The sequence below is a fragment of the Suricata suricatta genome, chromosome 11 (assembly GCF_006229205.1).
Source record: "Suricata suricatta isolate VVHF042 chromosome 11, meerkat_22Aug2017_6uvM2_HiC, whole genome shotgun sequence".
Classification (NCBI taxonomy): domain Eukaryota; kingdom Metazoa; phylum Chordata; class Mammalia; order Carnivora; family Herpestidae; genus Suricata; species Suricata suricatta.
The window spans coordinates 4,860,226-4,874,950 of record NC_043710.1 but is presented as its reverse complement, the minus strand read 5'-3'; the positions used below and the strand labels follow the sequence as shown (position 1 = coordinate 4,874,950).

Here is a 14,725-nt window from a genome sequence, read left to right as displayed (position 1 = left end):
ATGGAGCCCAGTGCAGGGCGGTGAGATCAAGCCCTGAGCCTAGAGAGGGAGACGTTTAATTGGCTGAACCACCCAGGTGCACCCGTTGTATGTCTTATTCTTCCCTAATCGTCTTGGCTACAACCTCTCACATCGTGTTGAATAGAAGTGGTGAGAGCAGACATCTGTGTCTTGTTCCTGATCTTAGGAAGAAAGTTCTGTGTCTTTTACCATTAAGTGTGATATTATTGGTGGGTTTTTGGTAGATGCCCTTTATTAGCTAGAGGAAGTTACTTTCTGTTCCTAATTTGTTGAATCTCTTTTATCAAGAAAGGGTGCTGAATTTTGTCAAAGAGGATCATATCGTTTTCGTCCTTTCTGTTATATTTTGTCCTACTTTCTATTATGTTTTTTAATAAAAATATTAAAGAAAAGTTAGGTATTGGAAGAAAGATGGTTTGGGGAACATGAAAACCTTTCACTAAAAGTTAACAAATATGAACTATTGTCTTCCACTGTTTCTTTTTTATGCACACTTTAAAATTTTTTTTAGGGGCGCCTGGGTGTCTCATTTGGTTAAGCATCCAACTTCGGCTCAGGTCATGATCTCACAGTTCGTAGGTTCGAGCCCCGTGTTGGGCTCTGTACTGACAGCTAGCTCAGAGCCTGGAGCCTGTCTTCAGATTCTGTGTCTCCCTCTCCCTGTGACCTTCCCCTGCTCATGCTGTCTTTCTCTCAAAAATAAAGTAAAACATTAAAATTTTTTTAATGTTTATATTTGAAGGGGAGAGAGAGAGAGGGAGGGAGGGAGGGAGAGGAAGTGTCCGAGAGTCAGAGCATGAGAGGAGGAGGGGCAGAGAGAGGGAGACACAGAATCTGAAACAGGCTCCAGGCTTTGAGCTGTCAGCACAGAGCCTATCTCAGGGCTCAGACTCACAAACTGTGAGATCATGACCTGAGCTGAAGTCCTATGCTTAACTGAGCCACCCAGTCTCCCCTCTATGCATCCTTAAAAAAACAATGTTGCAATCTTATAGGCATAATTTCACAGTTTTTTGTTTGTTTGTTGTGAGAGAGAGAGAGAGAGAGAGAGAGAGAATCTTAAGCAGGCTCCACACTCAGTGGGGAGCCCAACGCAGGGCTTGATCCCATGACAGATCATGACCTGAGCCATAATCAAGAATTAGATGCTTAACTGACTGAGGCACTTGGGTACCCTACATGTACTGATTTTTAAACTTAGGATTTTATAAGCACTTTTCAGTGTATTTGTTGTAATAAATGTGTTAGTGGTCACATATTCACTAGAGTATATGTTAGCCTTGGACAGCTTAGCTGTTTTCCTGTAGGACAAGTCTAGTTTTATCTGACCTTTAAAAATGATTTCTCTTTCTCACTTTGTTCCACTCCTCAAATATCTAAGAGGCAGATGGTTGCTGGCATCAGGGAATACTCCCTGCTCAAAATTCCTCGTTTCCTGACTCTGCTCTGTTTTACTTTTTAAGTGTATTACATAAAGACATCTTAAGACAATGCCCTTTCCATCATTCTTTTTTACCAGATGTTTAGAAAAGAGAATGCTAAGAGTTTCTATATAATAATTGATACTTGTTTGCATATAGTTCTTGCCTCATCTTTTTTTCACCTAATCATCTAGGGAAATGATTGTATAATATTTATATCACTTGAGCTTGACTTATCTGTCAGTAATTGAGTTAATCTAAATATTCCATTTATGTGGCCATTTATACCATATAATGTAGTTAATTACATCTTGACTGAGGAGTGGTGAGTATTAGGGCACCTGGGTGGCTCAGTTGGTTGAGCATCTGACTTCAGCTCAGGTCATGGTCTCACAGTTCCTGGATTCAAGCCTGTGTCAGGCTCTGCACTGTTAGCTTCGAAGCCTCTGTCGCACTCTCTCTCTCTCTCTCTCTCTCTCTCTCTCTCTCTCTGCCCCCCTCTCTCTCTCTGCCCCTCCTCCACTTGCACATTTATACTCTCTCTCTCTCTCTCTCTCTCTCAAAAATAGTGGCTAATATTTTTAAGGCAGTTTTAAAATTATTTTTATTATTTGGATCCTGGAAAACTTGAGTTCACAATAAAGTTTCGTCATCTAAGAATAAACAATGATTGATTGTTGATGAGTACAACTCACTACTGACCCTGGGAAATACAAATTGCTTCTGAGTGAAAATGTGGTTGGAATAGATTTCAGTGTTCAGTTTGTACCTGCTATTTACTGTGACACTGGGTTCAGTAAGGGCTGGCATCTGTGGGAGGCCAGTAACTTCCTCTAGACTGCCTAAATTGCCTGTATGAAAAGCAACTAGAATTAAAAAAGCACAGCATGCTGGTAAACCATTTTGAATTATTTGGTAATGTTGGCAGGCTGGAAGGGATTGGTGGCTGCTTTCCTTAGCATTAAAGTGGCCTTGCCTTTTGGGTTTCACCTGTAGCAAATTGTGTCATTGCCTACTGATTCCAGACTTATTTCAAGGATTGACTATGTTTTTGTTTGTTTGTTTGTTTATTTATTTTAACTTTTATTTATTTTTGAGAGTCAGAGACAGCATGAATGGGGAAAGAGCAAAGAGAGAGGGAGACGCAGAATCCGAAGCAGGTTCCAGGCTCTGAGCTATCAGCACAGAGCCTGACTTGGGGCTCAAACCCACAGACCATGAGATCATGACCTGAGCCAAAGTCGGGCACTTAACCGACTGAGCCACTTAGGCGCCCCTATGATTTTATAGCACTAAGAAATTTGCTATAGATGTTTACTTTCACCATGATTTACATTAAGACGAGGGATAGACAAGAAAGCAACAAGCACCATTCTTGGCAGTATTAAAACTGATACAAATAATTTTTGCATTATTGCTGACTTCCCATTTGCAACAATCAAAAAGAAAACAAGAATCCAAATTCATTTTTCTGTTGTCTTTTAAGACGCTTGGCTAGAGCAGGCCTCGCTATATCCTTATATTCTCTATATTGAACGTGAAAATGGAAGGAGTCCTCTTGAATGTTGGAATAAGAAAAGCATATGAATTGAATAAGAAAAGCATATAAAAATAAAGGAAGGATGGGGGAACTTCTGGCTACCCTGTTAGAAATGTTGGGATAATCAGGGCGATTCTGTCCTCCTTACTGAAGAAGAATCAATTATGGTAGACCTAGGAAAGGTTGAGGTTTGAAAACATGACTGGGATTTTTCTTTTTGACAAGTATATTAGAACTTATAGTGCAAATTAGTGCTTTCTAAATTTTGCGGGGGAGAAGGGGGAACTACATTTATTCTGATTGTATTGTCTTTGTTCTGTGATACTTGGAATTTATGTTTTGGACTTCACTTCAAAGACACATGCATGAAGTATTGTAAGGAGGGGAACTGAGGAGGGCGCCCTGGTGGCTCAGTCAGTTAAGCATGACTTTGGCTCAGGTCATGGTCTCATAGTTTGTGATTTCAGACCCCACATCAGGCTCTGCTGACAGCTTGGAGCCTGGAACCTGCTTCAGATTCTGTGTCTCCCTCTCTCTCTGCCCCTCCCCTGCTTGCTCCCTCTCTCTCTCAAAAATAAATAAACATCCCTATCAGGAATTCACTCACATCTTATTAAAGAGACCCACACCAGTCTCCATGCAAAGGCCTCAGGCTCCAGCTGTGGCCAGCACATAGCTTCATAGAAGAAAAATAAAGTGAATTAAAGCTTGTTACACTCCCCACCTCAAAATTAATTTTTAAAAACCAAATTTTTAAAAAAGTAGTGGGGGGAGGCACCTGGGTGGCTCAGTGGGTTAGATGTCCAACTTTGCCTCAGGTCATGATCTCACCTTTTCGTGAGTTTGAGCCCAGCTCTGCCATCAGAGCAGACAGAGCCCATTTCTAATCTGTCCGCCTCTCTCTGCCTCTCCCAAAAGTAATAAACATTAAAACAAAAAAGGGGCACCTGGGCAGCTTAATTGGTTAAGTGTCCAATTTCGGTTCAGGTCATGATCTCACAGTTCGTGGGTTTGAGCACCACATCAGGCTCTGTGCTGACAGCTCAGAGCTGGGAGCCTGCTTTGGATTGTGTCTCCCTCTCTCCGCCCCTCCCCCGCATGCGCCTGTGCGTGCGTGCGTGCGTGCGTGCGTGCGTGTGTGTGTGTGTGTGTGCACCTTTCTCTTTCTCTCAAAATAAGCAAACTTAAAGTTAAAAAAAAAAAACTCATGTTAGAAATTGTCAGTGAAGGTGCGCCTGAGTGGCTCAGTCAGTTAAGTGTCTGACTCTTGGTTTCCGCTCAAGTCATGATCTCGTAGTTTATGAATCGAGCTCTGTTGACAGTGTGGAGCCCACTTGGGATTCTCCCTCCCTCCCTCCCTCTCTCTCTCTCTCTCTCTCTCTCTCTCTCTCTGCCCTTCCCCAGCTTGCTCTTTTTGTCTCTCACAAGATAAATTAAGAAAGAAATAGGGGGGCGCCTGGGTGGCTCAGTCGGTTAAGCCTCTGACTTCGGCTCAGGTCAGATCTCACGTTCGAGAGTTCGAGCCCCCGCATCAGGCTCTGTGCTGACCGCTACCTCAGAGCCTGCTGGAGCCTGCTTCCGGTTCGTTCTGTGTCTCCTTCTCTCTCTGCCCCTCCCCCTCTCATGCTCTGTCTCTCTCTGTATCAAAAATAAATAAAACATTTAAAAAATTAAAAAAGAAAGAAATAGGGAGGGAGGGAGAAAGAAAAGAAAAGAAATTGTCAGTGAAAATACCCTCTCTAAAGGTACCTAAAAATATTTTGAACAGTGAGGGCGTTATTGAGATAAGTGAAGCCTACCGAAATTAGGTCTTCTTTTGGCCTTTGAGCTGGGACTTCTGGCAGCAAAGGTGGTAGGTAAAAGTGTTATTTTTTTTAATGTTTTTTTTTTTAATTTATTTTTGAGACAGAGAGACAGACAGAGAGAGACAGAGAGAGAGTGTGAGCAGGGGAGGGTCAGAGAGAGGGAGACACAGAATCCAAAGACAGGCTCCAAGCTCTGAGCTGTCAGCACAGAGTCAGATGCTGGGCCCAAACCCACCAACTGCGAGCCCATGACCTGAGCCAAAGTCAGATGCCCAACCGACTGAGCCACCCAGGTGCCCCAGTAAAAGTGTTAAAAGTTTTAGCCAAATACGGAATAGCTATCAGGTATCCTCAGTATTTCTACCCAAACATACCGCTGGCATACTGAATCTAGCTCTGCTCTGGTGTGTAACAGTCATATTTATTTCCTTTAATTTTATTTCTTATGACTCATATCTGCCCCTTCCCTCACCCCTATTCCCCAGCAGATCTCCCTGCAATATCTAACTTTTAAATTACAGGTTTGATTGTTCTTAGCGCATCCTAGGGTAGGGCTGCTTTATTAACTTTTGCCTCCATCACTTCCATACCAGTTGTTCCATGTGTATCTAATGCAATAAATTTCAGCAAAATTGAACACTGGCTAAAGTAAATATACCAGAATGTGTTGTAGCATAAGCTACGTTAATCATTTTTTTTTAAATACAGGTTACGGGATAGTCATATACTGTAAAACTCCTCACCAGTTTAAGTGTATATAATTCATTCGGTTTTTAGTAGTCACAAGTGTTGTACAAATATCACCACTTGCTAATTCCAGAATATTTTCATCACTCAAGAAACCCATACCATTAATAGTCACTTCCTATTGCTCTCCCCAGCCCCTGGCACCTACTAATCTACTTTCTATCTCCATGGATTTGCCTATTCTGGACATTTCATGTAAATAAAATTATATAATCTGTGATGATGTGGTCCTTTGTGTGTAGTATCTCATGGCGGTTTTGATTTTCCTTTCCCCTAATGATTAATGATATTGAGTATCTTTTTCATGTGTTCTTTGGCCATTTATGTTTTCTTTTTTTTTTTTAAGTTTTATTTATTTAAGTAATCTCTACACCCACCATGGGCTTTGAACTCATGACACCAAGATCAAGAGTTACATGCTCTTCCAACTGAGCCAGGCAGGCGCCCTGCTATATTTTCTTTGGGGAGACATCCTTAAAGCTAAATATTGATGGTCTGCTATTTGGAATACTAAATTTTTTAGATTTACTTCTTTTATCTGATGTAAAGGAGTTTTTGCTTCATTAATTCAAAAGTTTTAGCCTATTCTTGAAGATTGTTTTAGAAAACTAATGTAGATATAGCTTTCATCTATGAAAATACTGTATTTTGTATCCTGGCCTGAAATATCTATACAGATTGTCTCCAGTCTTTAGTGGACTGTATACCCAATTTGGTCATATTTCTATTGTAAATTTATCTCTCTGGGCCCAAAGAGTTAGCAGAGGTAAAATTCACATGCAGGGAACCAGTGACTCATCAAAATTTTGTTAATATTTTGTACATTCTGAAAATATTACCTGACCTTCAGTTGAGAGAAGGGTCTATTGGCAAAAAAAAACTGATGTTTGACATAACACCTGAAGTTGAAAGTACATGAAGTTAAGTGTGCACACGTTTGTGAGTACTTTTAGATGACCATGAAACAGTACATGATTTGATCCTTCTGTCGCTCTCTCCCCAGCGTGGTACCATGCGACGACGCTATGAAGATGATGGCATTTCAGATGATGAAATTGAAGGGAAAAGAACTTTTGACTTGGAAGAGAAACTCCACACCAACAAATACAATGCAAATTTTGTTACTTTTATGGAGGGAAAAGGTTAGTATCGTTTTGGTTCCAGGGACCTGCAGTCTCTTGATGTAGGAAGTTGTAGGCTCTGGGAACCCTGGGCTCAGCATCTGTGCAGCTAAAATATTGACAATTGATGCTGTGAGGCTGTTTATCTTTATTTTCTCTTATTACACAATACCATTCACAAACATACACACACACACACACACACACACACACACACACACCCTCCCTTCCTCAATTCTCCCACCTTGGGAGTCATTCTCTGCTACAAGAGAAGAAATAAGTGTTTATTAGGGCCAGGAACATTTTTGGAGTTTTTTCCTGAAGGCCTATTCCTTCTTCTATCCCTTGTTTTAGGTTTTATTAAGAATAGGGCAGTAAAAACTTTTTTTTAATGTTTATTTATTTTTGAGAGAGAGCACACACAGGAGGGATGGGGTGGGTGGGAAGGGGAGAGAGAGAGAGAATCCCAAGCAGTCTCCACATGCTGTCAGTGCAGAGCCCTGTGCAGGGTTCAGTCTCAGGAACCATGAGATCATGACCTGAGCTGAAGTCAGACACTCAACTGACTGAGCCACCCAGGAGCCCCAGTAAAAACTCTTCTATGCATGTACCTCTCCCCCTAAACACAGCAGATTCCATGTGTACCATGTAGCTTTGTTCCTTGCCAAACTGACAAGGATGTCGTGGTATATATTTTAGTGGACAGTATTAAATTTTTTGGCTATTAAGAGGGTGATGATAATTTCTGCTTAGGGTTTATGAGATGACTTATCAATAGTGCGACCCTCTGTTGGTTAAATTCTGAGTTTACTGTGGAAATACAGACTTAGAAAATCCCTTGGACCTTGCCTCTCAGTGTACACTTCCTATATCCTAGGCATACTTCTTTTTTTTAACTTTTATTTTTTACTTATTTTTGAGAGAGAGACACACACAAAATCCAAGGCAGTCTCCAGGCTCTGAGCTGTCAGCACAGAGCCTGACGTGGGGCTCAAACTCACATCATGACCTGAGTTGATGTCAGAGGCTGAACCAACTGAGCCACCCAGGCGCCCCAGTGAGGGATGCTTCTTTTTTTTTTTTTATGTTTTTATTTATTTTTGAGAGACAGAGAAAGACAGTGCGAGCAGGGGAGGGTCAGAGGGAGAGGAAGGTACAGAATCTGAAGTAGGATCCAGGCTCTGAGCTAGCAGTCAGCACAGAGCCCAACATGGGGCTCGAACCCACGAACCATGAGATCATGACCTGAGCCAAAGTCGGGCGCTCAACCAACTGAGCCACCCAGGTGCCCCGAGGGATGCTTCTTAATAACAAGCATGTATATTGTCTCACAGAGAAATACTATTTACACAGAAACAGCACTCCACCTTGATATTTAGGATCTTTTTTATGGTCCTTTTGTCTTTGTCCTGCTATACCTCTGGCCTTTCTAACAGCTGTTTTCTTGTGGTGACAGATTTTAATGTAGAGTATATTCAGCGGGGTGGCTTAAGAGACCCTCTGATTTTCAAGAATTCGGACGGACTTGGAATAAAGTAAGTGCTCTCAGCCTGGTGGGCGTGGTCGTGAGATGGTCACGTCACTTACTCCAGGGCCGTAGACAGTGCGGCATTGATGACTCAGAGCGGTAGCTAATTAGAAATAATCTCCCAGTTAGTTTAAAAGCATGTATTTTTCTTCTTTTGTTACAAAAACAGCTAATGATTGTTAATAGTTAACAAATATAGGTGAGCTTAAAAGAAAATAAAGTTAAATCTCCTAAAAATCCATTACCTTGGGATAATAATCACTCGTTAACATATTGTTATATATTCCTTCTTATTAGGTATATATGAATATGTAAATCTTTTATGTTTAAAATATATTATTAAACCTAAATATGAATATTTATGTGTCTCAGCTTAGGAATTTTTAGTACTAGTTAATAAAAAACTCACGCTGATTAGAGAAGATGTGTTTCCATTTATACTTAGAAGTGTTTGTTTCTTAGGATGCCAGATCCAGACTTCACTGTGAATGATGTCAAAATGTGTGTGGGTAAGTAGTAATTTGTGTGGCCTTTGTACCTTTGAGGCAGAGATTTAAGATTGGGACTGATTTCTAAATTGCTGACGGATTTAAGGCTTAGGAACGTTGAAGTACATATTGAAGTATCTCTATCTCTCTCTCTCTCTCTCTCTCTCTCTCTCTCTCGATAGAAACTACTATTTCTTTGGTCACTGAGAATTTTCTCAGAAAGAGTTACAAAAGTTGCTTCATTTAGTAGCACCAGGCATAGAACTTTCAAACTTCTAATTCTTCCCTACCTACCATTTTATCACTGTGTGCCCCTCCTTCTCTCTGTGAAAAGCCTATTCCAGGGCATCCAGCCTAGGAAAGAGACATTTTATATTTCTGAAACAAGAAGGAAGAATCACTCATATCTGTGATTCTCTTTTGTTCTCCAAAAGCGGTAGAGAAATTTCCAGGAAATTTTCACCAATGCTACATTTGGTAACTTGGCCAGGGTTTTAAAACTTTGTAAACTGATGCATGCAACTCTTGATCTCAGATTGTAGATTCGAGCCTCACTTTGGGAGTAGAGATTACTTAAGTAAATATATATATTTAAGTAAATATAAATATAAATACATATGTATATAATAAATGAAAAACAAAAACATTGTAAGCTGAGAAAGATATATTAATATTTCTATCAGTGACTGGTTGAGTTTTTAGTTTGATTTATATTCTATTCAAAATTTAGGAAAAGAAAGCACATTGGATCAACCTAATTAAAGAAGAAAGCTTCCTGGTGTCAGTAAAGGCTCAGGTTAAATTTCTGCAGATTATTTGGTGTTCACTGTAGCCCTCAGACTGCCCAGAATCCTTTGGAATTTGGATATGGTTACCCTCCTATACACATTAAAGTAGTAAAGTGGATTAAAACCTTTTCGACATGTTTCCAACAGGACATGAAGCAAAAATTTTTTCTGATACTTTCCTCTCAACATTATAGCTTCTGTTAAGTTTTGTCCTCTATGTTGAAGTTACAGTGCAATGTCTTGCTTTGGAAATTAACACTGCAGTACTATCTCTTAGCCACTGGAGGGCCCTTTTTAGACAGCTGGATAACTCTTCTTTTTATCCAAGAGGTGGAAATCATAGATAGCCCAGATGGAGGAAAGTTCTTGAACTCCCTGTATTTTTCACTCCTTCACTGTTTCTGTGTTAGATTCCAACTATCTGCCTGTCACTGGGTATTACCTAGTATCTAGCACAGTCTCCAGGAGTATAGTAGACACTTAGTAATCTGCTGAGTGATTAAAATGCTTTTCTACTCTTCACAAAATGGGGCTCTCTCAGAGGACCTCAGAAAATTTTCTTGAGTATTTATAGGTCTGTCACTGGGGGGCTGTTTTCCTAACAGACCTCCAGGACAGTAATAAGTTTTGTTTTGTTTTAATTTACATCCAAGTTAGCATACAGTGCAATAATGATTTCATGAGTAGATTTCTTAATGCCCCTAACCCATTTAGCCCACACCCTCTCCCACAACCCCTGCAGCAACTTTCTGTTTGTTCTCTATATTTAGAGTCTCTGATGTTTTGTTCACCTCCTTGTTTTTATATTATTTTTGCTTCCCTTTCCTTATGTTCATCCTTTTTGTATCTTAAATTCCACATGTAAGTGAAGGCATATATTTGTCTTTCTCTAATTTCGCTTAGCATAATATACTCCAGTTCCATCCACATTGTTGAAAATGGCAAGATTTCATTCTTTATGATTGCCAAGTGATACTCCATTGTTTGTATATCCCATATCATCTTTATCCATTCATCAGTCAGTGGGACATTTGGGCTCTTTCCATACTTTGGCTATTGTTGATAGCGCTGCTATAAACATTGGGGCTCATGTGCCCCTCCGAAACAGCACACCTGTATCCCTTGGATAAATACCTACTAGTGGAATTTCTGGGTCGTAGGGTAGTTCTATTTTTAATTTTTTGAGGAACCTCCACACTGTTTTCCAGAGTGACTGCACCAGTTTGCATTCCCACCAGCAGTGCAGAAGGGTTTCTCTTTCTCCACAGCCTCGCCAGCATCTTTGATCTACATTCTTGAAGGAAAACATTCCCATTTTTTATTTCTTTTTAAATGTTTTTATTTATTTTTGAGCAAGAGAGACAGAAAATGAGTGGGGGAGAGGCAGAGAGAGAGAGGGAGACACAGGATCCGAAGCAGGCTCCAGGCTTCAAGCTGTCAGCACGGAGCCTGACGTGGGGCTCCCACTCCCAAACCTAACCTGAGCCAAAGTTGGACGCTCATCTGACTGAGCCACCCAACCGCCCCTATTTTTTTAAACAATTGTGGTAAAATACAAATAACATAAAATTTACCATTATAATAATTTTTAAAGTATATAATCAGTAGCATTAAGTATATTCACAGTGTGCGACCATCACCAATATCTAGTTCTAGAACTTTTTCCTCACCTGTATCTTTAGATACATACCTAGGAGTGGAAATTGTTGGGTCAAATGGTCATTCTATGTTTAATTTATTGAGGAACACAAAACGGTTTTCCATAGCAGCTGCACCGCTTTACATTACTCCCAACAAAGTCTTGAGGGTTCCAGTTCTTCTGCATCCTTGCCAGAACTTGTTATTTTCCTTTTTTTTTTTTCTTTAAATTTATGGCCATTGTAGTGGGTGTGAAATGGTATTACAAGGCAATTGTGATTCAGCATTAGCATTTTCTTACAAAATATGAAGGGTATTGGTTTGCTGCCTTACGTATCAGTTATATCTTCTGTGTATTCTGCCATATCGTCTTTATTGTGGCTGTATTCTAGTCCTCCTGACTATTCTCTCATAGCTCTGACTAGACTGTAAACCTCTGAGAGGCAGGGGACCAGGTCTTAATACCAACTGTTACATAGACGAAGGCCAGGTACACAGTAGACGTGTGTTAGTTTCTTACTAATTGAACAATATTCTTAATATTCCACCAGCAGCTTTTTATTCTCTTTCCCTTTCTTGACCACTATTATTTAAAAATTTTTAGCTGTCTTGGTTTTCCATATCTTCTCTTATGCTGCTGCTTCAGCCTGGAATTCTCTGTTGAATTTCTCTTGTTGAAATTCTGTTTATTCTTCAAGGCCCAACTCAAATGTGTCTTCTTCATCTTCTTTTCCTAGAAGGTTTCTCTGGTCAGTTCAATGTTAAAAACAAAAACAAAAGGGAATTTCCCTTTTATTTTTACTACAGTTTAATTGACACCTACTTTGTGTTCAATATTTTCCTTCACAGTGGCCTCCAAAGTGATATTATTCCCAAGTTGAAGAAGATACTAAGGTTCAGAGAAGTTAAATAACTTTCCCATCTGTTATTAGAGCTGAAATTTAAGCTTGACTTTAAGGCTACGGTTTTCGCCCCCTCCTAATATATGCATTCTCCCTTTTGTTGTAGTTGTTATAGTTGGTTGAGAAGCTGATATAGATCTCTATGTCCCTAATGGTGGCTTTATCATTCAGTAAATATTTGTGAAATGAATGAAAAGGGAGGTTTATATTAGAAATGCTTACCAGGTTTGGGAAGTAACCCTTTTAAGCAGAAGAATGGACAGATTCATAATGAATCTAGTACTCACTATATCACTGTATAGTGGATCCTTTATTCAAAGTATAGGATTGATAAAGGTCCTTAACACTGCGTCACAGAAGCATAGCTCAGTGGATATAGCATTGGCTCTAGAGTTGTTCTGGAGTCCTGGGATTCTTGTCCTGCTTTGTCCTGCAGGTGTCCTAACATCTATTTTCTCATCTATGCAGTGGAGATCAGTACTCAATTTAGAATTGTTAGGGTTGAGTAAGATACTGAATATAAGATTTGTTGACTGACCATACTCCCCATGCCATAGGGAATCATTTTTTTATATTAACCTGTTATTTTTCCCATTCTCTGTGGTTTGATTTTCTGTTCATTTATCCACCTTGAATGACAGCTCTCTCCTTGTTACTGAAGACCCTGAATAAAGAAAGGATTGTTTCCTTCCAATTGTATTTTATATTCTTACTATATTTGAGGATACTAGTGGCTCAGTAGAGGTGACTGATACATCTTTCGTGGCAGGGAGTCGTCGCATGGTGGATGTCATGGATGTGAACACACAGAAAGGCATTGAAATGACCATGGCTCAGTGGACACGCTACTACGAAACCCCAGAGGAGGAGCGAGAAAAACTCTATAATGTCATCAGCCTGGAGTTCAGCCACACTAGGCTGGAGAATATGGTGCAGAGGCCCTCCACGGTTAGTCTGATCATTTTTTCCACATTATCATTGTCACCAAGAGGGCTGTTTATATACTGGGAGAATTTATAACCTTTTTTTTTTAATGTTTGTTTATTAGAGCAAGTGTGAGTGGGGGAGGGGCAGAAAGAGAGAGACGGAGAGGATCCCAAGGCGGCTCTGTGCTGTGAGCATGGAGCTTGACTCGGGGCTTGATAACCATGAACCATGAGGTCATGACCTGAGCTGAAGTCGAGTCAGACACTTAACCAACTAAGGCACCCAGGCGCCCCCTAATCATTCTTTTAAATTAATATCTCAGAGTGCCTGGGTGGCTGTCAGTTAAGCTTCTTACTCTTGATTTCGACTCAGGTCATGATCTCACTGTTTGTGAGATTCAGCGGCACATCAGGCTACACACTGACAACACAGAGCCTGCTTGGGATTCTCTCCCTCTCTCTGCCCCTCCCCTGCTCTCTCCTCCACACCTCAAAATAAAAAATAAACATTTAGAAAATAAAGTCAAGATTTCAGTGTTTTATTCTGTCTCCATTTAATTATCCTAATTACATCCTTTGACTTTCAAAGTTAATTATGATAATTGCTTCTAACATTGTTATTTTATATATACACCTACATTCAGCTTACTAGTAAGTTGCATTGTTATTATCACTAAGACATTGAAATGTACAGGCCAACAGGAAAATGTTCTCCATATTTTGCTATTATTACCTGAAGAGATACGTAATTTTTTGTCATTGCTTCTTGTTACTGGAGATGCTACAGAATTTCTTATTAAGAAAACTTTATTTCCCTAGAATGATAAAAATCCTTTTATATTACCATTTGTTTGGTCATGTGGAAATATAGGGAGACAATTGGTTAGAATTTAGCCTTGTGACTAGCCAGATATGGTGCACTTAATAAAGAATAAAGGGCGCCTGACTTGCTTAGTTGTTGGAGTATGCGACTCTTGATCTTGAGGTCATGAGTTCAAGCCCCAAAGTGAGCATATAGAGCTTACTTTAAAGAAATTTTTTTAACTAAAGCACATTTCAGTGCTTTAAAATAAATAAAGAATAAGAGAGGGATTTAAGAATCACAGTAACATTGTTATAAATTGTAATATTGCTTATAAATTACCATTGTTAATATTCTTAGAATTTCAATTTAAAAATAAAGTGATTATAGCTATAAAAATCAAACTTACACCTTCCTTTCTTAAAATTTAGAAATATCATTCACACATGAGGCCTATTTTTATAACATTCTTAATTCATTTTTGTTCCTAATTTTAATGATAAACATGCATCATTTTATGATAGAAAAATAATAGACCATTAAATGGAGGAGTAGAACTATGGAAGGGCTCAGGAAAAGAAAATTTTCTGGAGAGCAGAGAATAACATACCAGTACTTTTAAAGGACCTAAAACATGGCTGGAAAGATTGAATCAGCTCTTACCAAGGTCACGTCCTGAGAGCAGGAAAGCTTTTTGATGACCTTGCTATGTAAACAGTAATATGCTAATTCTGCTGGGGTGGTGGTTATTTATTTATTTATTTATTTATTATTATAAATGTTTATTTATTTATTTTTCCCCGCAGTGTATCCCTCCATTTATTTAGGTCTTTTCTAACATATCTCAATAATGCTTTTTTATTTATTTATTACTATTATTATTATTATTATTATTATTATTATTTTAATGTTTATTTTTGAGAAACAGAGTAGGAGCAGGGGAAGGGCAGAGAGAGAAAGGGAGACACAGAATCCAAAGGTTCTAAGCTCTGAACTGT

At 39.3% G+C, this 14,725-nt stretch overlaps 1 protein-coding gene across 1 annotated transcript in view; it reads left to right on the top strand.

Annotated features, from left to right (window-relative positions):
• Window positions 1–14,725, top strand: part of KDM2A (lysine demethylase 2A) — a 108,139-nt gene that overhangs the window by 52,905 nt on the left and 40,509 nt on the right. The window contains exons 2-5 of the mRNA XM_029915306.1: window positions 6,538–6,676; window positions 8,112–8,190; window positions 8,646–8,692; window positions 12,769–12,947. Of these exons, the coding sequence (XP_029771166.1) occupies window positions 6,538–6,676; window positions 8,112–8,190; window positions 8,646–8,692; window positions 12,769–12,947 (444 nt within the window). The remainder of the gene's footprint in view (window positions 1–6,537; window positions 6,677–8,111; window positions 8,191–8,645; window positions 8,693–12,768; window positions 12,948–14,725) is intronic.